General features: G+C 31.9%; 3 protein-coding genes and 1 long non-coding RNA gene across 4 annotated transcripts; all 4 read right to left on the bottom strand.

Annotated features, from left to right (window-relative positions):
* Positions 1–2,221: 2,221 nt before the first annotated feature.
* LOC116111849 lies at positions 2,222–2,859 on the bottom strand. Its single transcript, XR_004125129.1, has 3 exons — positions 2,779–2,859; positions 2,418–2,664; positions 2,222–2,281 (listed from the first exon to the last, which is right to left on the bottom strand). It is a non-coding gene; the product is annotated as an uncharacterized LOC116111849 (long non-coding RNA).
* Positions 2,860–4,981: 2,122 nt separating this feature from the next.
* LOC116111819 lies at positions 4,982–16,630 on the bottom strand. Its single transcript, XM_031397968.1, has 5 exons — positions 16,480–16,630; positions 5,933–6,090; positions 5,759–5,836; positions 5,431–5,484; positions 4,982–5,135 (listed from the first exon to the last, which is right to left on the bottom strand). Exons 2-5 carry the CDS (start codon positions 6,064–6,066, stop codon positions 4,982–4,984), a joined length of 420 nt encoding a protein of 139 aa, XP_031253828.1. The 5' UTR covers positions 6,067–6,090; positions 16,480–16,630.
* A 931-nt stretch (positions 16,631–17,561) lies between these two features.
* On the bottom strand, positions 17,562–19,052 carry LOC116111818. Its single transcript, XM_031397967.1, has 3 exons — positions 18,516–19,052; positions 17,696–17,863; positions 17,562–17,576 (listed from the first exon to the last, which is right to left on the bottom strand). Exons 1-3 carry the CDS (start codon positions 19,050–19,052, stop codon positions 17,562–17,564), a joined length of 720 nt encoding a protein of 239 aa, XP_031253827.1.
* Positions 19,053–24,587: 5,535 nt separating this feature from the next.
* On the bottom strand, positions 24,588–25,550 carry LOC116111817 (cysteine-rich repeat secretory protein 38-like). The gene has a single exon (XM_031397966.1). It carries the CDS (start codon positions 25,548–25,550, stop codon positions 24,738–24,740), a length of 813 nt encoding a protein of 270 aa, XP_031253826.1. The 3' UTR covers positions 24,588–24,737.
* Between the last annotated feature and the right edge of the window lie 248 nt (positions 25,551–25,798).

The raw sequence follows: 25,798 nt of genomic DNA, 5'->3' as shown, positions 1-25,798 counted from the left end.
AAATCACTTCCTTCCTTCTAGTCTCCACATCAATAGCATGAAATATTAGCAAAAAACTACAAACAATGCCTACAGGCCTGCAAATCATAGCCTTTGAAAAAGGCTTCAACACTACCACTCAGAAAAATTTCATAAAGCTGTGCTGAAATCTTTTGCACCTGTAGGAATCCAGCTAAAATCTTCAACCACGTAACTTTTGAAGTTCAATTCTGCAAAATAACTCCAGAATTTCATCATTCGAGATCAAAGCATAGTCTTTGTGGCATTTACCAGGGTTGGTCTAAATCTTCTAATTAAGGCTTCCCCAGGCAGAAAGTATCATTCCCTTTCACATCCAAATCCTGCTCCAGCTCTGACTTAGAAGAGAAACCAACCATCCGGCAAACACATAACACCAACTGGAATTTAAAAAAAAAAAAATTCAAATTATAAAAATTAAATGTTTAATTCAAGGAGTGTTTAATAAAATTTTGATATATCAACACTGAGAATTCAAATTGTATACATAGTTTAGACTGTTCAGTTGGCTCAGCCCAAGTTATTAACAATTGAACACTTAATTTATTTTGTAAAAATCTTAATAGCCCGTTAGAATGAAGCAAGGTACTATACTAATTCAACCTCTTCATTCAATTTTAAGATCTAATAGAGTTCATTCTTCCTCCTCTGTATTCTTACATTATAGACTATTGTCTTTCAACTTAAACATACAATCAATAATACTAAAGGAATTTACATACATGACTAAACAAAGAAAGCAACCAACTAACAAGTTAAATTCTGTGTCAGCGATTGCCAACATTCTTATTTTCTGTTGCACCTGACTGACTCTATTCTTAAATTGTTGCCATAAATTTATGTGAATAGTAACATCTTAATTTTCTCAAATCTTTTTTTGATTGAGCAACGAATGTCTTAACAAAATTCCTTCTGATTCTACCACATTTCTTCTTGCTTCAATTTTTCTTAGACACTAACCTAACAAATTAAAATTACCCTAAATGTTTACTAAACTCATAAAAGTTACTGCAAACATAATTCTTCTAAGAAAAATCTTGCTTCGTAAATCAAGATTCAAACCTGCCTTTGAGCAATTGCTCATTAAATGTAGGAAGCTTGAATACTTTATTTCATTTTACCAAGCAGAGACTAGCTAATGTTTAATATCTTCAACAAGAATAAATATTTTATTACATGAAAATAGACATGAAACTCAAAGCTGGTAGTGCAAATAACAGATTCACAAACAGCATACTGCAAAGTTGTTTGACAACATACTTGAGAAATCGCCAAATCAGAATGCAAAAACAAATCCAAACAGTAAAGCAACTGGATGAAGGTACAGTCAAGGGGGCTCCACTACTCATCAAATTTCAGGACAGCACCAATGAAGACAGCAGAAACAAAGTCCTTCATCTTCGGGAAACAATATAAAAAGCTAGTCTTACCCCAGCTTGCATACCAAGAATGACCTCAATCTTCCTTTGAACTCCGCACATTCTATAATATCATAAACATGGCATATTGAAGTCAACAGAATAGAAGATACACTAGAAATTAACATACAATTTTTGGTTCATTATTAGGTTATTTACCGAATTAATTTGACTTTAATAAAATTATAAAAATAATTTTAATATTTATTTAATGAAAATAAAGTTAATAATGTATTATCCTCTTTCAGCAAAAGACACAAGAAATATTGAAGAATACAAGTCTTCTCAATCATTAATGGAATGGTGTTTATATTAGATGAATTACTTAAGTGTGCATATAAGCTCGTAATCAATCAAAACTGGAATAAAACTCATTTTATCCTGCGAAAATGAAAAAGTGGATCAGAAATTAAATTTCTGTCTCAATCATTTTTTGAACCCAAAAAACCTGGTCAAGCACACATCAAAATCAAAATCAAAATCAATGAATAAGCAAGTAGTGTTTAATGTCCACTCATCAACAAGTTCCATATGGTTATAAATAGTTCCAATAAACTTTTCATCTTTGCATTATAGCCTTTGAGCCAATCAAGTAATACCCAGAGTAGAAACCTAAAAACTTTTATTCTCAAGAAATTGTTTTGAACATGATATTGAATCAGTTCTTGGTTTATGAAATGCAAAATCTCATTTTTCATTTTCATTCCACGAAATAATTTTTCAAAATGAACTGGGTAAAAAAAGAATCCAAAAAGTATCTTGCATTTCAAACTTACCAATATTTACCTTGCGTATGCCAATTTATTAGGACAGTGTCTAGAGATTGCTCCAATTAAATTAAAAAGCTGCAGTTAAATTAAAAACATGAAGTTAAAACCAAACAAATTTCATACCATGCCAGGAACAAAAAAATTGATCGCACCAATCTTGGATCTCAGTAAGTTGGAAATTAAATAGTGATCATCAAAATATGATATATACCTTTATCACTTTGGAAAATATCCAGAGTCGAATGGTTCATGAGTAAGTTAACTCGCCAGTAAAATGCTCTTGAGTAAAGTAACATATGAGCAAAGGTAACTCTTGCTCAAGGAGTAGAGTATGACTATAGGATCAGAGTGTAAGTCTAGGAGCACAATCAAGTTACTTAGTCATGTAATGACCACGATAGTCCCGAAGGGAAAGTCATGAGTCGGTAGAGTACAAGTGTGTGCTCAGCAAATAAAATCTAGTGCATTAAAGAGAAAATCCTCGTTAGATCATGAATCAAGAAAAAAGAGGATATTTCCTAAATGAGCCTATATACATAATAGGATTCTGAAATATTTTTGGGATTCCTTACCTAATGAATACCGTGTCAAAGGGTACTGGCAATCTCCTCTTAAGACCATACTCAAAGCACAGTAGAGATGATATTACCAAGCTCTAATTGGCGGTTTACGATGGAAGCACATGTTCTCACCCTACACTGAAAAACTATCATCAACAATATATGCGTAAAATGAAATTACACATCCAAATTTCATGAGATATCTATATAGTCAGAAATGCAGATATAAATCTCAGCTGCTAATGAGTAGTTGGTTAGTAGAATTTGTCAAATTAGGCAGTATAGTTGAATTTGTCAAAGAAAAATAGAACAGAAGGGCATACTTTGCATCAATAAAGCCCCAAAGCAGCACATGAAGCTTCATCCTTGATGGAGCCAACCCAAAACCTTAACAGTAGCACAATCAACAAAAGCAAAACCATGGACAACTGAATCATTAGTCAACCTATAGTTCCCATGAAAACAAAATACAATGCAACACACTTAAAATACAATGAATTTTCTGGATACTAAATAACTAGGGTCGTTATGAGATTGACCTTATAAATCCTAGTGATTTATGTTTAAAAAATTGGTGAAAGGGAGTCAGTTATTAATTGGAGAATGAGACAAAAGCGAGAAAATTAATATCATAGAATAAGGGCAACCAAGCCAGCTAAAATCTCAGTATCTAGGCAAGTAGATCTTAGCTCCATTAAGCATTCAAAGGATTTAACTCCATTAACATTATTAAAGCTAAAATTAGATTTCATCAATGAGCATTTATAATTAGCTAATATATATTACACTATGACCTTAATAGTTAATATCACAAAATAAAAGTATTATTGACAAAAGTGAAACTCAACCAAATACTCTTGCCACAAAATAAAAAAAATTTGCCAACTCCTCATAAGCATTGAAAGCTAAACTACTCAAAGCTCAGAAGAAAAACTCAAGAGCAGAATACCCTTGCCAACCCCAAAATTTCTGATCAGTAAAATTAATCATCATTTCTCATTTTCATGGACTGCCTTGCAATTTGATAGGTAATAGGATAAAATTAACCATTTAGTTATTTATTTTACTTCTGTTATTATCCTCACCAGATTAATGACCATAACATAACATGTACTAGCTATGGTATAACTGATAATTGTATATGTTAAGATCACCTTGAGTTTCTTTAGGAAGCAACACGACACTAATGGATCACTTCAAAATCAACTCCCGCTAATGCAAATATACCTTGGGGCTCAGATCTGCTTAAATAACTTCAAAGCATCCCTTGTGTTCGACCACTGCTCCTGATGTATCCTCTCCTGCATAAACAGATGCAACACAGTAATACAAGATTCATCATAAAGAATAGAGCAAGTAAGAATGCCTATAATTTAGTAAGGAAAAAAAAAAAAAAAAAATATATATATATATATAGTTAAAAAAAAAAACAACCAATCAGTGTATACCTTTGTGCAGACATCACAATAGCAGGCAAGCTTTTGATATAAAGAAGACATTTTAATGTGGTGTATCATGTGTCACCACCAAAAACCATATCTTGTACTAATGCCAATATTTCTCTCCTGGAATTTTTAAGCTGGCATTTCGTGCAACATAGGTTCAAAGCAACCCAATAATAATACTGCCCCAAGTTTACATAATGCTTTCCACAGGGTCAAAAATTGAAGGCAGGATAGGTCAAAGAGCTTAATGTGTCTTTGTACAACTATATTATGCATCCATAAAAAGAAAAGTGAGTTGCACAACTCACATGAGCAAATTTACAGAGCACATTCACAAATAAAGATGTGACACATGGAAGAACACTGAAAGACTAATTCCTTATGAATCATTGAATCTAAGAATTGCATTATTCAAGAACAAGCAGCCAATATTTTTTTAGGAGTTTTTACTGTAATTTCCAGAACAATTATCTAAAGAAGCTATATAATATATCTAAGAATTCTGATCAACTTTGGGAAAAGCTTGCAGAATGTGTCAAAGTTTAATTTTCGGATAAATTGAGAAAAAGCTATACATGGACAGTATAATATCTATTTTTCTCTAAGTGAACTAAGAAGGAAAATTAACCTAATCATAAATTCTTATTTACAACCTCTTGGTAGCAAATAAATTAGGAGAAAGTACAACTACAATTATGATCAAAATTACCTGTCTCCTTCACGTGTAACTTTTGTAGAAGAAAAGCCATTATCGAGTATTGGTGAACCACTCAAAAACTTTTCATGCTCAGAAATGGGATGACATGGTAAAGAGCTAGTTTGCCCTGAATTCCCTCTCTCACTCCTTCCAGTTTCTTGGTCTTAAAAGAAACTGACCTAGGACTACTTGAACCCTCATCATCCTCACCAATATCAAAACAACCTCTACATCAATAAAGGGAAAAAAGTATTACAGGACGAAATGCTATCTTTTTTTCTAATTTGCATTAATATTACACAAATGCATAAAAATTGTAATGATTACATGAACTTTCTTAAGAGAAAGCGCATTAATGAGTATTAGTGAACCACTCAAAAACTTTTTACCCTCAGAAATGGCATGACGTGGTAAAGAGATAGTTTTCCCTGAATTCTCACAGTCACTCCTTCCCTTTCTTGTCCAAGGCCCCTGGTAAGTCTTTGTAAAAAACTGATGCTCAATATTTAGTTGGGCAGTAACCTTCCAACTAGGACTAGTTGTACCCTCATCATCCTCAGCAATATCAAAACTACTCTGCATGAATAATGGGAAAAAATAATTACAGGTTTTTCTCATTTGCAATTTTAGTTCACAAATACATAACAATAGTAATGATAAGAAAATAAGAAAAATGAATAGGAGAATAAAAGTTTATTGAGTCAGCATTTGTTTTTCCATTCCACTCAATTCACAAACAATTTCATACTGAAAACTTCTGGAAAATACATTCCACTACCCTGCAAGACAGTTAATGATATTGATGAAGTTGTTAGCAACTGAAGATGAGAGGAAAATTATTAATCATTACTTCAACGCTTGCAAGTTGCAATGGTTTGATAGGAAATGAAGCAGGCGAACTCTCCAAATCGTGAATGTTGAAGCCATCCTTAAATAAACAAAAGTAAAAAGAGGAAATCTGAAGAAACTGAAAGCTTAAAAAAAAAAAAAAAAAAAAAAATCTAAAAAATACTTTAGCTCATACCTCCTGACTTGGAACAGCACTAGAATGGTTACCCCTCTCTGGGAATAGGCTTCCAGCTGGGACCCCAACACAATCATAGCTGTCTCGTTGCCTCCCTCTCCCATTAATCTTGTGCATTTGTTGTATACTGTCATCCTGAATATGCAGGCAACACAGTGCTTTTGATATAGTCCAAAGCAAGAATGCAAGTTTTAGACCAATGAAATAGTAAGGAAATAAATCAAACTGATAACATTAATTTGGTTATCAAACTTTATCAAGGAAAATAAAATAAAGTAAAAGTAGGCGCCCATGTCTTACACTAGAATTGAAAAATAACATAAACGCTGTATTCAGAGCCTTATTCTATACAAATAGATCTGCCTACTTTTGTTATAAATAAAATGAAATCGGAGATCCATTCTGTGTTGGAGTACAAAGAAATAATTTGTTTTATTAAATAAATTCAATTCATGTCTTGTTTATATGAATCTAAATATCTAATTAAGAAATCTTCCATGTAGCATTATTTTGACAAAAAAAAAAATGCATCTCTTTCAAACATTTTATCAAACAACTCTGCAGCATCACTTAACTTCATCAATCAAAAACATCTACAGGTCTTTTATACAAAAATATCAAACATCAAACTGAAGCTTCAGTTTAAAAATAATTATCAAAGTCACAACTAAGCGAAGCTTCAGTTCTAAAACACAAATATCAAATCACAATTATACAAAGCATTTACTCTTAAAATATAGTTTAAAAGTAGAGCAGAATGATTTTGCTTACCTGCCGCTCGTGACGGAGAGTGCTAGAATCAATGCCGCCGATGACGGTGGCTCTGTGGCTTGTGACATCATTTGCTAGAAACACCAGTGCCGCTTGAGCTGGCTTCCGTTGACTGTAACAATGGAGACTTGAACAAGATGAAAAGTGGCCGCTTTTAGAGTGACAAAGATACATGGTTGGTTTTATTTAATTTAACACATATTTATTAAAGGGAATTGGATTTAATTATAATAAATTTACTATCATACAGATAAATATTTATAAAATCTCTTAATTAATATATTTATATATTATTGTTCAAACTTTTTAGTCTATATATACAAACCTATTTAGTCTAATTATACACAAAATATGGAATAGTATTATAAATTATACAATCATATCTAATCTGCTTCAATTCAGTAGTAGTAAAGACATGTATATTGATATTAATAGCAAAGGTGGTAAAGAAGATAAAAGAAGATTTTGTAGTAAATACCATATCTGTAAACATTTGCTGAATGTTGGACTCGAGCCAAACATATTTTCTATTCATTTGCTGAATGGTGGAATTGAGATCCTCCGTCCAAACATGTTCTCCATTCATTTCCAGTGTTGGTTGCACCCTATTTAACTTTGGTGTGCTTAAATTTCCTTGAGTAAAGATCTTCAATTTTGGGCATGCAATCGCAATTACTTGTTCCAGGCATGAGAATTTAAAGGCATAATTTTCTGAGCAGAAGCATGTGAGGCTTGCTAAACAACGAAGCTCCAAAGTTTTCAACCGGCAAAAAATGATCTCTTCTTCTGTCTTGTCAATTTTATTTGCTATTATCTCTGTCAGTAATTCGCATTCTCTAATACTCATTTCTGTGAGTTCAACAAGACTTTTGACAGTTGAGCATATAAATATGTTTACTAATCCATTGCAATCGTATACATCCAGAGTTGTAAGATTTGTGAAAGATATTGAGGATGTCCATAAATGTGTCAAATCATGACATCTCCATATGATCAGGTCTCTAAGATATGGAAGAAATGGATCCACTTCAGAATCTTCTTTCGTTGTGTCACTTTCATATAGGAATAGCTCCTTGGACGTACTATCATAGAGACTAAGGATTTCCAAACTGTATAACCTTTTGAAGAAGCCATAGAAAAATGGAATTGATTCATCATCTAACTCAGCCAGCAAAAGTTCTTTTAGTTTGCAGAACCCCTTATATGGAACATGGTTGTGGCTTATTAGTCTAACGCAATCGACATTTAAACCCAATGATTCCAAATTGGGCATGACCTGTAATTCAAAATGGATAAACAAGCAAGAAGGTTTTAATGACCAAATGGTAAACATAGATAATAAGATTTTTACATATGGTATTAGTGTCATATTATTGACCAACAAGAAGTCAATTCCATTGATTAACTTTTTAAGAAAACGATAAGCAAGCAAAATCATGTGATCAAATTTTTTTGTTAAAAAAAAAAAAAAAAAAAAAAACTAATTGTATTATATTGATGTAAAACGGAAATGTAATAGGGAGAAGGAAGAAACAAATTTGGAAAAAGAAACTTGTAATCAGTATAAAATCAATAATATCTAACAGATGAAACAAGACCAACCAATTAGTTTACTGCCATTCGGTTTCAGAAGGAAAAAAACTTCACTCGATGACTTATATATATCACCTCAATTGTAAGATGTCTATTAAAGGAATATGGAAATAATTATCAGCAAGGCCACAGAATTTGTATCGTGAACATGTCATATTAATCTAAGTGATTGTGTTACATTTTATAAAAATAGTATAGATAAATTCGTACCTTTTCAGACAAAGCAAGGGAAGGTTGAGTCTCTTCATCTGTATTTTGAACCGTAAGATATTCTGAAGCAAATTTTTCAATCTTTTCACAATCATTCACCACCAACTGTTTTAGCATTGGCCACTCTATTGTATGCAAACCCAAGTAGAAATGTTTTGAGTTCTAGTAACTGATTAAGTATGAGGAAGGTTAATTGGGGAAACAAAAATCTAGGGGTCCCATCTACTTCCTCCATGGTAACAATTTCCTCCAGCCCACATAACTCTATCTGAAACTCTTTAAGTTGCATGAGATCGGTAGCTATGGAAACTAGAAACAAACTTTTCATCTTCCAACAGTTTTCAACAGTTAATGTTTCTAGATTGTGAAAAGTAAGAAGTCCTTGACAATTATTAGCTGGAACAATAGTCATTATTTTTTCGCAAAATTTGACTGTCACGTGTTTTAGTTTGCAAAATGAATTTGCATGGGGTTGGTTGTGCCATATCAGCTGCAAATTATCCAAATGTAACAATAGTATCGCCTCCAAATTTGGAAAAGCAACCTGCAACAAGCATTTGGGGGTAAGCTTCCGAAATTATATTGATAATAATAATAATTTTAATGAGGTGACTAGGCAAACCAAAATATAACTAAAGTATTTTGTCTTCTTAGAAACCACGTAGCTAAATTAAAAGTGTATTACCGTCAGCCATGCAAAACAAGCAAATTTTTAATAATTGTAGATAATGATAATAACATAGATAGCTACAAAGGATAATAAAATTAAAAAGGAAATATAATCTAGAAGAAAAAAAATGCATGCATTGAAGTTTCAAACATACAAACCTTTTCACTGAAAAGGGGCGCAACATGGTCAGATTGGTGCTTCGTATAAGTGAAAACAAATGTCTCAATCTGTAGACACTCGACTACTATAATAGCTTTCAAGGCAGGACATTCCAAAGTCTTCATTCCTGAATAGAAGCTTGTTAAGTTAGGCAATGACTCAAGAATAATGGAGTTCAATTGGGGTATCATAATTTTCTCAATGTCTGCTTCCTTTTCTTCTTCTTTCAAGATGATTTCTTCCATTAAAGCACAGTTTTTAACTTCTATTTCTTGAAGTTGAACAAGACCCAAAATGATAGACGGAGTAAATATACGTCTCAAGTTACAACAATTGTGAACTTTACAGGATTTCAGGTTCTTGAAGTCCAAAACTTCTTGATGACTTTCCTTCAATGTATGTCCATCAGCATTTAGTTGTCCTTGCGTATCAATCACCTCTTTTAGTGAATCACAACTTCTTATTTCCAATGTTTCAAGATTTTTAAGTTGCACAACACATTGAATGGAATAGCAATTGATGTGTCCAAAGCACATGTCCAAAACCAAAAACTTTAAACTGTAGAATGAGCTGGCAGGAACTTTTGTGTTCCAAAATCTTTCTTCTAATGTAGGGAATTCAGAGAGTTTTAGATGTTCAAAGTTGCGGAAACCAACCTATAAAACACAAAATATTTGGTTAAAATCTGTTACAAGTGGCCAAAACAATTAAAAAAAAAAAAGGAATTTCAAGCATAGCAATATTAATTCACATCCATGGGGAGTTGCTGATCATTAATACAAATTTCATATTCTTAACAAAAGGTTTCATCCTTGTACTATTGTTCTTTGTTATAAAACACTGCCTATGGGTAATTCTAAGATGAGTTTTAAGGACAAATAATGCCAAGGACAAGAGAAGACAATTCTTTTGTCATATTAATGTCTTTTTTTAACAAAACAAAAAAAGATAACACACTTTCCAATATAAAATAATGATGTTAATGTACCGAATAATTAAAATCGCCAAAAACTTGTACACAAAACATGTGGAACAATTTATCAATAATTTTCTACTCTTTAAAAGACATGAAAAATTATATCCACTTCTATATACACAATATGTTCAATTAGAATTATATAACAATAACAAATGCAAAAGGAACTTCACGGACAGGAAGAAAAGAAAAGATGCACTATTTATTTATATATAATATGCTGAAAATAATAACCGCATAAGGTAGAATGGTACAGAATTAAAAAAAAAAAAAAAAAAAAATCTTATCTTCACAATTTTTCGCGAGAAAAAAACAACATATATGGTTTTGTTTCTTAGTTTTTATTTTCTAATTTGGTTAGGTTTTATATATATTGTTTAGCTATAAGTAGTCTAATACTTTTAACCTTACATTACAACCTTTGGACCCAATCAAGTAAGATCTAGAATAGAAAACTAGAAATTTTTATTCTCAAGAAATTGTGTTCTGAATACAATATTGAATCAGTTGTTGGATTATGAAATATGAAATCTCATTCGTTAAAAATAATTTTTCGATATCAACTTGGTATATATATGATTTGAGATATATGGAGTCCTACAGTTAAATTTTTTTTTATTACAGTAGTTGTGGAGGCTTGGATCATGGATTGTTACAAGAACAGGAGTTTGAGAAATTAACAGCCTTGTTATCTAAGTAATAACTCTCGCACTCATGATTTTGGCACTGTCGTTGCATTCTTACTCATTTTTAAATTAAAAAAGTGACAATAAAAAATATTAGTGATGATTGGCATATATATACTCATATTAGTAGCAACAATGCAAAAGAAAATAAAAAGATTTGGAATGAGTAAGTACCATATTTGTAAACATCTTATGGATAGTGGAATTAAGGTCATTGTTCCACAAATATTCTTCGTCAATCTTCTTTGTTAGTTGTATCCTATTTAGTTTTGGTGTGTTTAAGCTTCCTTGAGAAAAGATCTTCAAATTCGGGCATTGACTCACAATTACTTGTTCTAAGCATGGGAATTCGAAAGCATAATTGGCCGAGTAGAAGCTTGTGCAGCTTCAGTAAACAATGAAGCTCCAGAATTTTCAATTGGCTGAAAACAATCTCCTTTTCCGTCGTCTCTACCTCGGTCACTATTACCTCTGCCATTAACTTGCATTCTCCTATTCTGATTGTTGTGAGATGGACAAGAGAGAGGGAGAGTGCTGGCGTTTGGAGGAGGGCTGGCGTTGGTATAAATAAAATAGAGAGGGAGAGTGCATGGGAAGAGAGAGGGGGAGGGAGAATTTATAGGTGAAGAAGAAGAAGGGTGGAGAGAGTTGTATAAGTAGTGCCGAAGAAGTTGCCAATGAGCCAGATAAAGAAGACCCAGCCTTTGAGTAGCAGATTTGTTGTGATGATAGCTGTGCAAGATGTCTGAAATTCTACCTCAATTTCCTTGAGCTTAATCGCGAACTTCCTACGAATTTGAGTGACAACCTCTTCAATCTCTCGCTCATAATCAGAATTCAACCAAAGCTTAGTTTCTTCATGGATCTTCATGGTTTTGTCTTTATCTCTGCATATTCTTTCCAATTTCTTCTGAAGAGGTTCATGATACAAGTGCTGAGTCAACTGGGATGTTACTGGGCTTCACTTGGTAAAGTACGATTACTATGTCCAAGAGGAACTGGTGCTGTGTTTGTGTCACGTTCATTAGTTCCCATTCCATCAGTAGGAGTTTGGTGTTGGTCAAATAAGCCATGAAACGTTTGTAAAAAATGCTTACAGACTCTAAACCCCGAAGGCAAGGACATCAGTAATAGTTGGAATGCAATTCATCTCAAATGGTACTACTTTTAGCCAGACTCTATGATATGTCTATTTACTCTCCAGGATACTCAACCTCCTCACTCAAGTGGGTAGAGCGAACATCCATATTTCTCCCAACTCAAGTTGGTCGAGCATTCACTAAACAGATAATTATAATGATATAAACAGAGCACGTCCAACCTCCAATTTTGACCCAAAATTTTAAAAAAAGAATTAGAGAGATATAATTCCACAAACTTGTTGAAAACTAAGGAAGTGAAGGCGTACATAGTTTTATATATATATATATATATATATTTATTTATTTTTGGGTTAAGCTATTATCACACAAATTTTTGACATAGATTTGTGATACAAATTCATGTTATTGATTCATGATGATCTAGTGGTTTAAAAATTGTTAGTTGGGATTAAAAAATAATTAACTCTAACTTTTCATTTAAATCGGTTGGATTATATTGAATCAAAGGTTATATATTTTGGCTCCAAATCTACGTCAAAATTTTGTGTTATTGCAATTATAACTTAAGGTCAAAGTGACATTTAGTGGTCAAAACAAGTCAACTTACTCATAGAGGGTGAAACGTTTATAGTCAAAACCAAGGGCACTAATTTTAGGGTGAGAAAATATATTTCGACCTTTGTTAAACGATTGAAACCGTTTTGGTAACCTATAAGCCCATGTCATATATGTTTTACACAATTATAAAAAGGGTTCCTCTGGTTTAATTATATATATTGCAAACATTTAGGGTGCATATTAAAAGCACACCCATGCCATATTTGGAGCCATACATTTAATTTTTCAAACATTCAGGGTGTATATTGAAGCAATAAATCGTAATTAAGTTATCTAATAATTAATGTAAATATAATTAGGGGCCATTAATAATCATAATTAACATTATTTATTATTAATTACTGTTGCTTATAATTCGTATACTGATCCTATTGATACAAATCAATCTAACGATCCGAGGTTCAAGTCAATTAAACTCCATTTTCCACATTCTAATTAAGTAAGAACTTACGTACTAATTGAATATAAATTTTAAAAAAAATTGCAATAATGTATTTTATCCAGAAGAAGTAATTTCCGGGGAGCCGATTTTGACTAATTCAATTGTTCATTATCAGTCAAATTTCCACACTGATTAGGAGATAAAAGTCTGGTCAATATTAGTCATGATGTTAGTCCAAACTCCAAACCAAGTCTTTATTTTCCAGAAATTGTCAATATTTTCCTGAAATTGTCTTTATTTTTGCGGAATCTCCGGTGATCCCTGTTTAATAAAATTGGAGAATGGGCTGAGGATAGGGTGGCCTAATTTTTTTGGGGATGGCCCTCAGCCTGTTGCCATCCCTATAAATTAGTGAAAATGTCAGCAGTGAATATAAATATTGCTATATTATGTTTGGTATAACAGTTAACTGAATAAAAGTACTTTACATAAATAACAAATTCAAATTTTACTAATGGCCAACTTTAAATAATGTTGTTGTATACATAATCCTAAATTGTTAAATATATAAATAATCTATTTCATTAAATTAATTTATATATATATTTATATTATTCATTTATGATAATAATTGATTTTATATTTTTTTGTTATTTTTATTTATAATAAAAATAGATAAATAATTCGATAATTATGCCTATTATTTTGTTAATTAATTAAAAATTAATAAAAATAAGTATAAAATAACATATTTTAGTGGTACTAAAATAGAGTGGGGCAGGTCTATATAGTGCCTCCTCCAAGGTTTGTATAATTTATTTTTAAGACAAATTATACACACTTATATTGGATATTTTATTAGTTGCAGATGCTCACTTTCCTTTAATTAGTTGTAGCATGCTGAAAATTACTGCAAAACAAATGTCTCAATCTGTGGACAGTTGGCTACGATAATAGCTTTCAAGGCAGGACATTCCAAAGTCTTCATTCCTGAATAGAAGCTTGTTAAGTTGGCAATGACTCAAGAATAATGGAGTTCAATTGGGGTATCATAATTTTCTCAATGTCTGCTTCATTTTCTTCTTCTTTCAAGATTTCTTCTATTAAAGCACAGTTTTTTAACTTCTATTTCTCGAAATTGAACAAGACCCAAATATAGACGGAGTGAGATACGTCTCAAGTTACAAAACATGAACTTTAAAGGATTCAGTTCTTGAAGTCCCAAACTTCTTGATGACTTTTCTTCAATGTATGTCCATCAGCATTAGTTGTCCTTGCGTATCAATCACCTCTTTTAGTGAATCACAACTTCTTATTTCCAATGTTTCAAGATTTTTAAGTTGCACAACACATTGAATGAATAGCAATTGATGTGTCCAAGCACATGTCCAAAACCAAAAATTAAAATGGAGAATGAGCTGGCAGGAACTTTTGTGTTCCAAAATCTTTCTTCTAATGTAGGGAATCAGAGAGTTTAGATGTTCAAAGTTGCGGAAACCAACCTATAAAACACAAAATATTGGTTAAAATCTGTTACAAGTGGCCAAAACAATTAAAAAAAAAAAGGAATTTCAAGCATAGCAATATTAATTCACACCATGGGGAGTTGCTGATCATTATACAATTTCATATCTTAACAAAAGGTTTCATCCTTGTACTATTGTTCTTTGTTATAAAACACTGCTATGGGTAATTCTAAGATGAGTTTTAAGGACAAATAATGCCAAGGACAAGAGAAGACAATTCTTTTGTCATATTAATGTCTTTTTTTAACAAAACAAAAAAGATAACACACTTTCCAATATAAAATAATGATGTTAATGTACCGAATAATTAAAATCGCCAAAAAATTGTACACAAAACACGTGAACAATTTATCAATAATTTTCTACTCTTAAAAACATGAAAAATTATATCCACTTCTATATCACAATATGTTCAATTAGAATTATATAACAATAACAAAGCAAAAGGAACTTCACGGACAGGAAGAAAAGAAAAGATGCACTATTTATTTATATATAATATGCTGAAATAATAACCGCATAAGTAGAATGGCACAGAATTAAAAAAAAAAAAAAAAATCTTATCTTCACAATTTTTCACAGAAAAAAACAACATATATGGTTTTGTTTCTTAGTTTTTATTTTCTAATTAGTAGGTTTTATATATATTGTTTAGCTATAAGTAGTCTAATACTTTTAACTTACATTACAACCTTTGGACCCAATCAAGTAAGATAGAATAGAAAACTAGAAATTTATTCTCAGAAATTGTGTTCTGAATACAATATTGAATCAGTTGTTGGATTATGAAAATGAAATCTCATTCGTTAAAAATAATTTTTCGATATCAACTTGGTTATATAATGATTTGAGATATATGGAGTTACAGTTAAATTTTTTTTTTATACAGTAGTTGTGGAGGCTTGGATCCTGGATTGTTACAAGAACAGGAGTTTGAGAAATTAACAGCCTTGTTATCTAATAAATAACTCTCGACTCATGATTTGGCACTGTCGTTGCATTCTTACTCATTTTTAAATAAAAAAGTGACAATAAAAAATATTAGGATGATTGGCATATATATATCTATATAGTAGCAACAATGCAAAAGAAATAAAAAGATTTGGAATGAGTAAGTACCAATTTGTAAACATCTTATGGATAGTGGAATTAAGGTCATTGTTCCACAAATATTCTTCGTCAATCTTCTTTGTTAGTTGTATCCTATTTAGTTTGGTGTGTTTAAGCTTCCTTGAGAAAAGATCTTCAATCGGGCATTGACTCACAATTACTTGTTCTAAGCATGGGAATTCGAAAGCATAATTGGCCGAGTAGAAGCTTGTGCGCTTCAGTAAACAATGAAGCTCCAGAATTTTCAATTGGCTGAAAACAATCTCCTTTCCGTCGTCTCTACCTCGGTCACTATTAACTCTGCCATTAACTTGCATTATCCTATTCTGATTGTGTGAGATGGACACGCTTTTGTTATAAATAAAATGAAATCGAAGATCAATTCTGTGTTGGAGTACAAAGAAATAATCTGTTTTATTAAATAAATTCAATTCATGTCTTGTTTATATGAATCTAATTAAGAAATCTTCCATGTAGCATTATTTTGAAAAAAAAAAAATGCATCTCTTTCAAACATTTTATCAAACAACTCTGCAACATCACTTAACTTCATCAATCAAAAAATCTACAGGTCTTTTATACAAAAATATCAAACATCAAACTGAAGCTTCAGTTTAAAAATAATTATCAAAGTCACAACTAAGCGAAGCTTCAGTTATAAAACACAAATATCAAATCACAATTATACAAAGCATTTACTCTTAAAATATAGTTTAAAAGTCGAGCAGAATGATTTTGATTACCTGCCGCTTGTGACGGAGAGTGCTAGAATCAGTGCCGCCGCCGACGGTGGCTCTGTGGCTTGTGACATCATTTGCTAGAAACACCAGTGCCGCTTGAGCTGGCTTCCGTTGACTGTAACAGGGGAGACTTGAACAAGATGAAAGTGGCGGCTTTTAGCGTATAAAGATACAGGGTTGATTTTATTTAATTTAACACATATTTATTAAAGGGAATTGGATTTAATTATAATAAATTTACTATCATAGAGATAAATATTTATAAAATCTCTTAATTAATATATTTATATATTATTATCCATATCAATTTAACAGTGTTCAAACTTTTTAGTCTAAGAAAATAATGCAGTTACCAAAAAGAGCACACCGAATTCGTGTATCGAATAATATGGCACAATCATAATCGTCGATTAATTATAAATTAATATTAATCAATGATCAGAATTGTGTCACATTATTCGATGATGAATTCAGTGCGTTTCTTTTGCTAACTGTAACATTACTATTTAGTCTATATATACAAACCTATTTAGTCTAATTAAACACAAAATATGGAATATTATTATAAATTATACTATCATATCTAATCTGCTCCAATTCAGTAGTAGTAAAGATAGCATATATTGATATTATATGGTACATGGTCGTGGCTTGTTAGTCTAACGCAATCGACATTTAAACCCAATGATTCCAAATTGGGCATGACCTATAATTCAAAATGAATGAACAAACAAGAAGGTTTTAATGACCAAATGGTAAACACAGATAATAAGATTTTTACATATGGTATCAGTGTCATATTATTGACCAACAAGAAGTCAGTTCCATTGATTAATTTTTAAGAAAACGATAAGCAAGCAAAATCATGTGATCAAATTTTTTTGTTAAAAAAAAAACTAATTGTATTATATTGATGTAAAACGGAGACGTAATAAGGCGAAGGAAGAAACAAATTTGGAAAAAGAAACTTGTAATCAGTACAAAATCAATAATATCTAACAGATGAAACAAGACCAACCAATTAGTTTACTGCCATTCGGTTTCAGAAGGAAAAAAACTTCACTCGATGACTTATATATATCACCTCAATTGTAAGATGTCTATTAAAGGAATATGGAAATAATTATCAGCAAGGCCACAGAATTTGTATCGTGAACATGTCATATTAATCTAAGTGATTGTGTTACATTTTATAAAAATAGTATAGATAAATTCGTACCTTTTCAGACAAATCAAGGGAAGGTTGAGTCTCTTCATCTGTATTTTGAACCTTAAGATATTTTGAAGCAAATATTTCAATCTTTTCACAATCATTCACCACCAACTGTTTTAGCATTGGCCACTCTATTGTTTGTAAACCCAAGTAGAAATGTTTGAGTTCTGGTAACTGATTAAGAAGGTTAATTGGGGAAACAAAAATCTAGGGTTCCCATCCACTTCCTCCATGGTAACAATTTCCTCCAGCCCACATAACCCTATCTTAAGCTCTTTAAGTTGCATGAGATCAGTAGCTATGGAAATTGGAAACAGACTTTTCATCTTCCAACAGCTTTCAACAGTTAATGTTTCTAGATTGTGAAAAGTAAGAAGTCCTTGACTATTATTAGCTGGAACAATAGTCATTAATTTTTCACAAAATTTGACTGTCATGTGTTTTAGTTTGCAAAAGGAATTTGCATGGAGTTGGTTGTGCCACATCAACTTCAAATTATCCAAATGTAACAATAGTATCGCCTCCAAATTTGGAAAAGCAACCTGCAACAAGCATTTGGGGGTAAGCTTCCAAAATTATATTGATAATAATAATAATTTTAATGAGGTGACTAGGCAAACCAAAATATAACTAAAGTATTTTGTCTTCTTAGAAACCACGTAGCTAAATTAAAAGTGTATTACCGTCAGCCATGCAAAACAAGCAAATTTTTAATAATTGTAGATAATGATAATAACATAGATAGCTACAAAGGATAATAAAATTAAAAAGGTAATATAATCTAGAAAAAAAAAAATGCATGCATTGAAGTTTCAAACATACAAACCTTTTCACTGAAAAGGGGCGCAACATGGTCAGATTGGTGCTTCGTATAAGTGAAAACAAATGTCTCAATCTGTAGACACTCGACTACTATAATAGCTTTCAAGGCAGGACATTCCAAAGTCTTCATTCCTGAATAGAAGCTTGTTAAGTTAGGCAATGACTCAAGAATAATGGAGTTCAATTGGGGTATCATAATTTTCTCAATGTCTGCTTCCTTTTCTTCTTCTTTCAAGATGATTTCTTCCATTAAAGCACAGTTTTTAACTTCTATTTCTTGAAGTTGAACAAGACCCAAAATGATAGACGGAGTAAATATACGTCTCAAGTTACAACAATTGTGAACTTTACAGGATTTCAGGTTCTTGAAGTCCAAAACTTCTTGATGACTTTCCTTCAATGTATGTCCATCAGCATTTAGTTGTCCTTGCGTATCAAACACCTCTTTTAGTGAATCACAACTTCTTATTTCCAATGTTTCAAGATTTTTTAAGTTGCACAACACATTGAATGGAATAGCAATTGATGTGTCCAAGCACATGTCCAAAACCAAAAACTTTAAACTGTAGAATGAGCTGGCAGGAACTTTTGTGTTCCAAAATCTTTCTTCTAATGTAGGGAATTCAGAGAGTTTTAGATGTTCAAAGTTGCGGAAACCAACCTATAAAACACAAAATATTTGGTTAAAATCTGTTACAAGTGGCGAAAACAATTAAAAAAAAAAAGGAATTTCAAGCATAGCAATATTAGTTCACATCCATGGGGAGTTGCTGATCATTAATACAAATTTCATATTCTTAACAAAAGGTTTCATCCTTGTACTATTGTTCTTTGTTATAAAACACTGACTATGGGGTAATGCAGATGAGTTTTAAGGACAAATAATGCCAAGGACAAGAGAAGACAATTTTTTGTCATATTAATGGCTTTTTTAACAAAACAAAAAAAGATAACACACTTTCCAATATAAAATAATGATGTTAATGTACCGAATAATTAAAATCGCCAAAAACTTGTACACAAAACACGTGGACAATTTATCAATAATTTTCACTCTTTAAAAGACATGAAAAATTATATCCACTTCTATATACACATATGTTCAATTAGAATTATATAACAATAACAAATGCAAAAGGAACTTCACGGACAGGAAGAAAAGAAAAGATGCACTATTTATTTATATATAATATGCTGAAAATAATAACCGCATAAGGTAGAAATGGCACAGAATAAAAAAAAAAAAAAAATCTTTATATTCACAATTTTTCGCGAGAAAAAAACAACATATATGGTTTTGTTTCTTAGTTTTTATTTTCTAATTTGGTTAGGTTTTATATATATTGTTTAGCTATAAGTAGTCTAATACTTTTAACCTTACATTACAACCTTTGGACCCAATCAAGTAAGATCTAGAATAGAAAACTAGAATTTTTTATTCTCAAGAAATTGTGTTCTGAATACAATATTGAATCAGTTGTTGGATTATGAAATATGAAAACTCATTCGTTAAAAATAATTTTTCGATATCAACTTAGTATATATATGATTTGAGATATATGGAGTCCTACAGTTACAAATTTTTTTATTACAGTAGTTGTGGAGGCTTGGATCATGGATAGTTACAAGAACAGGAGTTTGAGAAATTAACAGCCTTGTTATCTAAGTAATAACTCTCGCACTCATGATTTTGGTACTATCGTTGCATTCTTACTCATTTTTAAATTAAAAAAGTGACAATAAAAAATATTAGTGATGATTGGCATAAATATAATCATATTAGTAGCAACAATGCAAAAGAAAATAAAAAGATTTGGAATGAGAAAGTACCATATTTGTAAACATCTTATGGATAGTGGAATTAAGGTCATTGTTCCACAAATATTCTTCGTCCATCTTCTTTGTTAGTTGTACCCTATTTAGTTTTGGTGTGTTTAAGCTTCCTTGAGAAAAGATCTTCAAATTCGGGCATTGACTCACAATTACTTGTTCTAAGCATGGGAATTCGAAAGCATAATTGGCCGAGTAGAAGCTTGTGCGGCTTCAGTAAACAATGAAGCTCCAGAATTTTCAATTGGCTGAAAACAATCTCCTTTTCCGTCGTCTCTACCTCGGTCACTATTACCTCTGCCATTAACTTGCATTCTCCTATTCTGATTGTTGTGAGATGGACAAGAGAGAGGGAGAGTGCTGGCGTTTGGAGGAGGGCTGGCGTTGGTATAAATAAAATAGAGAGGGAGAGTGCATGGGAAGAGAGAGGGGGAGGGAGAATTTATAGGTGAAGAAGAAGAAGGGTGGAGAGAGTTGTATAAGTAGATGTCGAAGAAGTTGCCAATGAGCCAGATAAAGAAGACCCACCCAAAACAGGCAGCCTTTGAGCAGCAGATTGTTGTGATGATAGCTGTGCAAGATGTCTGAAATTCTGCCTCAATTTCCTTGAGCTTAATCTCGAACTTCCTACGAATTTGAGTGACAGCCTCTTCAATCTCTCGCTCATAATCAGATATCAACCGAAGCTTAGTTTCTTCATGGATCTTCATGGTTTTGTCTTTATCTCTGCATATTCTTTCCAATTTCTTTTGAAGAGTGTCATGATACAAGTGCTGAGTCAACTGGGATGTTACTGGGCTGCACTTGGTAAAGTACGATTACTATGCCCAAGAGGAACTAGTGCTGTGCTTGTGTCACGTTCATTAGTTCCCATTCCATCAGTAGGAGTTTGGTGTTGGTCAAATAAGCCACGAAACGTATGCAAAAAATGATTACAAGATATTGATTTTAAGCCAAAACTCCACTTGAGTGGAGAGCTTCCCTACAAGATCACCAAGGAAGTAGGAAATGGAGCCTACAGACTCCAAACCCCAAAGACAAGAACATCAACAACAGTTGAAATACAATCCATCTCAAATGGTACTACTTTTAGCCAGACTTTATGACATGTCTGTTTACTCTCCAGGATACTCAACCTCCCCACTCAAGTGGGTCGAGCGAACATCCATATTTCTCTCAACTCAGGTTGGTCGAGTAAACTTCTCCCAACTCAGGTTGGTTAAGCAAACTTCTCTCAACTCAAGTTGGTTAGCATTCACTAAGCGGATAATTATAATGGTATAAACAGAACACGTCCAACCTCCAATTTTGACCCAAAATTTAAAAAAATAAAAAAATAGAGAGAAAAAATAGATAATTTCGAAATATAATTCCACAAACTTGTTGAAAACTAAGGAAGTGAAGGTGTACATAGTTTTATATATATTTATTTTTGGGTTAAGCTATTATCACACAAATTTTTGACGCAGATTTGTGATACAAATTCATGATTATTGATTCATGACAATCTAGTGGTTTAAAATTTGTTAGTTGGGATTAAAAAATAATTAACTCTAACTTTTCATCTAAATCCGTTGGATTATATTGAATCAAAGGCTATATATTTTGGCTCCAAATCTACATCAAAATTTTGTGTTATTGCAATTATAACTTAAGGTAAAAGTGACATTTTAATGGTCAAAACAAGTCAACTTACTCGTAGAGGGTGAAACATTGATAGTTTTCAAAACCAAGGGTACTAATTTTGATTCGTTGAACTTAGGGTGAGAAAATATATTTCGACCTTTGTTAAATGATTGAAACCGTTTTGGGTAAGCTATAAGCCCATGTCATATATGTTTAGCACAATTACAAAAAGGGTTCCTCTGGTTTAATTATAATGCAAATATTTAGGGTGCATATTAAAGCACACCCATGCCATATTTGGAGCCATACATTTAATTTTTCAAACATTCAAGGTGTATATTGAAGCAATAAATCGTAATTAAGTTATCTAATAATTAATGTAAATATAATTAGGGGCCATTAATAATCATAATTAACATTATTTATTATTAATTACTGTTGCTTATAATTCGTATACTGATCCTATTGATACAAATCAATCTAACGATCCGAGGTTCAAGTCAATTAAACTCCATTTTCCACATTCTAATTAAGTAAGAACTTACGTACTAATTGAATATAAATTTTAAAAAAAATTGCAATAATGTATTTTATCCAGAAGAAGTAATTTCCGGGGAGCCGATTTTGACTAATTCAATTGTTCATTATCAGTCAAATTTCCACACTGATTAGGAGATAAAAGTCTGGTCAATATTAGTCATGATGTTAGTCCAAACTCCAAACCAAGTCTTTATTTTCCAGAAATTGTCAATATTTTCCTGAAATTGTCTTTATTTTTGCGGAATCTCCGGTGATCCCTGTTTAATAAAATTGGAGAATGGGCTGAGGATAGGGTTGCCTAATTTTTTTGGGGATGGCCCTCAGCCTGTTGCCATCCCTATAAATTAGTGAAAATGTCAGCAGTGAATAAAAATATTGCTATATTATGTTTGGTATAACAGTTAACTGAATAAAAGTACTTTACATAATTAACAAATTCAAATTTTACTAATAGCCAACTTTAAATAACGTTGTTGTATACATAATTCTAAATTGTTAAATATATAAATAATCTATTACATTAAATTAATTAATATATATATGTATATTATTCATTTATGATAATAATTGATTTTATATTTTTTTGTTATTTTTATTTATAATAAAAATAGATAAATAATCCGATAATTATGCCTATTACATTGTTAATTAATTAAAAATTAATAAAAATAAGTATAAAATAACATATTTTAGTGGTACTAAACTAGAGAGGGGCAGGTCTATATAGTGCCTCCTCCAAGGTTTGTATAATTTCTTTTTAAGACAAATTATACATACTTATATTGGATATTTTATTAGTTGCAGATGTTCACTTTCCTTTAATTAGTTGTAGCATGCTGAAAATTACTGCAAAGTTGTGGTAAATTAATTCCTTTCTGTGACACCATATATCCTATTGTAAGAGACCTTTTCTTTCTAGTGCCTTATAAAATCGTTTAATTTGAAGGCAGTCAAGTTTTTTTCAAGAAATTATCAAAATTTATGTTATAATTATTTAAAAAAAAAAAACTTATAACCTTCATTTGTACTCGGATGACAAACCCTTTAGTCACTGAGATTATTTATACTCAGAAGATCTTATGTTTGAGTTGTAGGAAAATTACCTATTACATTTGTGCATTGTTATCTGAAAAAACCCTATCACCCATGAGAACCAAAGCCAGGCTGATTCGGCTACAGCCCGAGTCAAATTTTTCTTAAAAAATTAGGAATAGGATGATTTTTGGGAAAACAAATATACTAAATTATAATAGTTTATACTATAAAACTTGGTTTGAATATTGGGATTTGTATTTGTGCTAATTCTTTCAACAAAACTCAATATGAAAGGTGAATTCTACTGGTTGCGTGATTGTCTATATTGAAAGAAAATTTGCTTAGAATATTGATCTGGATTCAGTAATTGATTATTTTTACTCTTTAAAGCATTGTAAAACACAACTTCAATTTACCTTGGATTTTCCTTTACTTTATTATCATATAATTAGAGATTTTTTAGATGATAAAACAAATTTCAAAGGATTAAAGCTCATTATGTCCCCCTTGGTTAGTGTATAGTTTGTTCCTATTAATAATTTTTTTTCATATGTTATTAAGTATTATTTTGAAAAAAATTTCAACCCTCCCCGAAGTAAATTCCTGGTTTCGCCCTTGTTCTAGCATACGCATGACTCAAGAAACTCAGCTATTTATTTTTTCGAATATAATTAATAAACGGATGGGCATTGTTTTATGTAAATTGTAATGACTGCAAGGATTTTTGTTCTGTTCATAAAAAATATTGCTACATCAATATTTCGTCTTATTTAAATATATATTTTCTCTAATGTAACAATACAACACAACGTTCTGCATAAATGGTGAATGAAACTGATACAGCTTTGTTTACTCTAAAAAAGTGCTGAAGTAGAAGACAAATATTGCAAATCAACAATGGAACTGCAATGTGGACAACTGTTCGAGACAGGCTGCTCTCCCTTCCTGCGAATACCACTAGTACAATTTGATTAGCAAGTAAAGCAATATTAGTTCAAACTACTTTCTATTAGATAGATGAATGCATAAAAAATTATTTATGGCTTCCTCAAATCTCTATTTGCAATTAAACAAGATCTTGGTTGTCATTCTGTAAAGAATATTTTTTCGCAAGGCGTATTGATGCAAAACAAGTTAACACTTATAAAGATCGATTTTAAATATAGAACAAGGTAGATCTCATTTTTGTGATGCATCAAGCATGAAATATACCTCTGTGTGTTGCAGAATTAGTCGGCGATGATGGTGAGGGTGTTGCCACATAAACTGTAGAGTCATAGAAAATACCTTTCTCGTACCTAAAATTACAACTAGGTGCAATAACTCTCCCTCCTTGTCTTCCATCACAACATTTCGGAATCAATGAAGTCACATTATTTAGGCATTCAACACATTCCTGCTCGGACAAGTCAGGAGTACACTGCATAAGTGCATATATGGACTGAGAGCTTGGCGTAGTTGAATTTCCTGTTGCAAACTTACGAAGAGGACCACCAGAGGCTGCTTTTTTTGTCAAGTTATTTAACAACTTTCCCAAGACTTCGCGGAATTGACTGACTTCCGACACATTATTTAGATTATACGCCCAAGCATAAGGCCCGGATTCCATATTACCAAAGAAGGAACGATTTGAGTACCTTAACATACAATCGTCGTACCATACAACGGCTTCTTTCTGGGTGGGACAACTTTTTGTGAGCTGAAGAGATGAATTTTGGATGCAACTACGGCAGGTATCCGGCTTAACATCTCCTCTACAGAGTGCCATTGCGTTAACTTTGTCAGTGTTTCGGCCATACGAGGCGTTGTAGAAACCATAGTCGATTTCATTGTTAGAAGTGAGAGAGGAGAGGAGGTGATTGAGGTTTGCCTGGTAATTACTATTTGCGGTGAAGTTTCCCTTCTCATATAAACAGATGTTCTTCAGCAGTTCATCCTGGGCACTGGTGAGAGAAAAAAGGTATATAACAATGGAACACGAGATGAAAAGCAATTTTGGAGAAGCCATTGCTGTAGATAGTATCACTCACCTTACTTTTGTGGCCGTTAAATACAAAGCTTAACGACTGATTGTCGTTTGAAATGGTCAATTACTCGTGTACCAGAAGCAATTTAAGTGGTCAGTGCAATGTACAAATGCAAAGTTCGATTTCATGTCATGTGAGCTGTGTTCTTTCAAATCTTCGATGTTTGGGCCCATTTTACTGAGACTCCTACAGCTTAAGATGATTTTACACGTCAATTTGATTCAATGAG

The sequence above is a fragment of the Pistacia vera genome, unplaced genomic scaffold, assembly GCF_008641045.1.
Source record: "Pistacia vera cultivar Batoury unplaced genomic scaffold, PisVer_v2 Contig650, whole genome shotgun sequence".
Lineage (NCBI taxonomy): Eukaryota > Viridiplantae > Streptophyta > Magnoliopsida > Sapindales > Anacardiaceae > Pistacia > Pistacia vera.
Note: the sequence above shows the minus strand (reverse complement) of the source record. Positions and strands in the feature narration are given on the sequence as shown.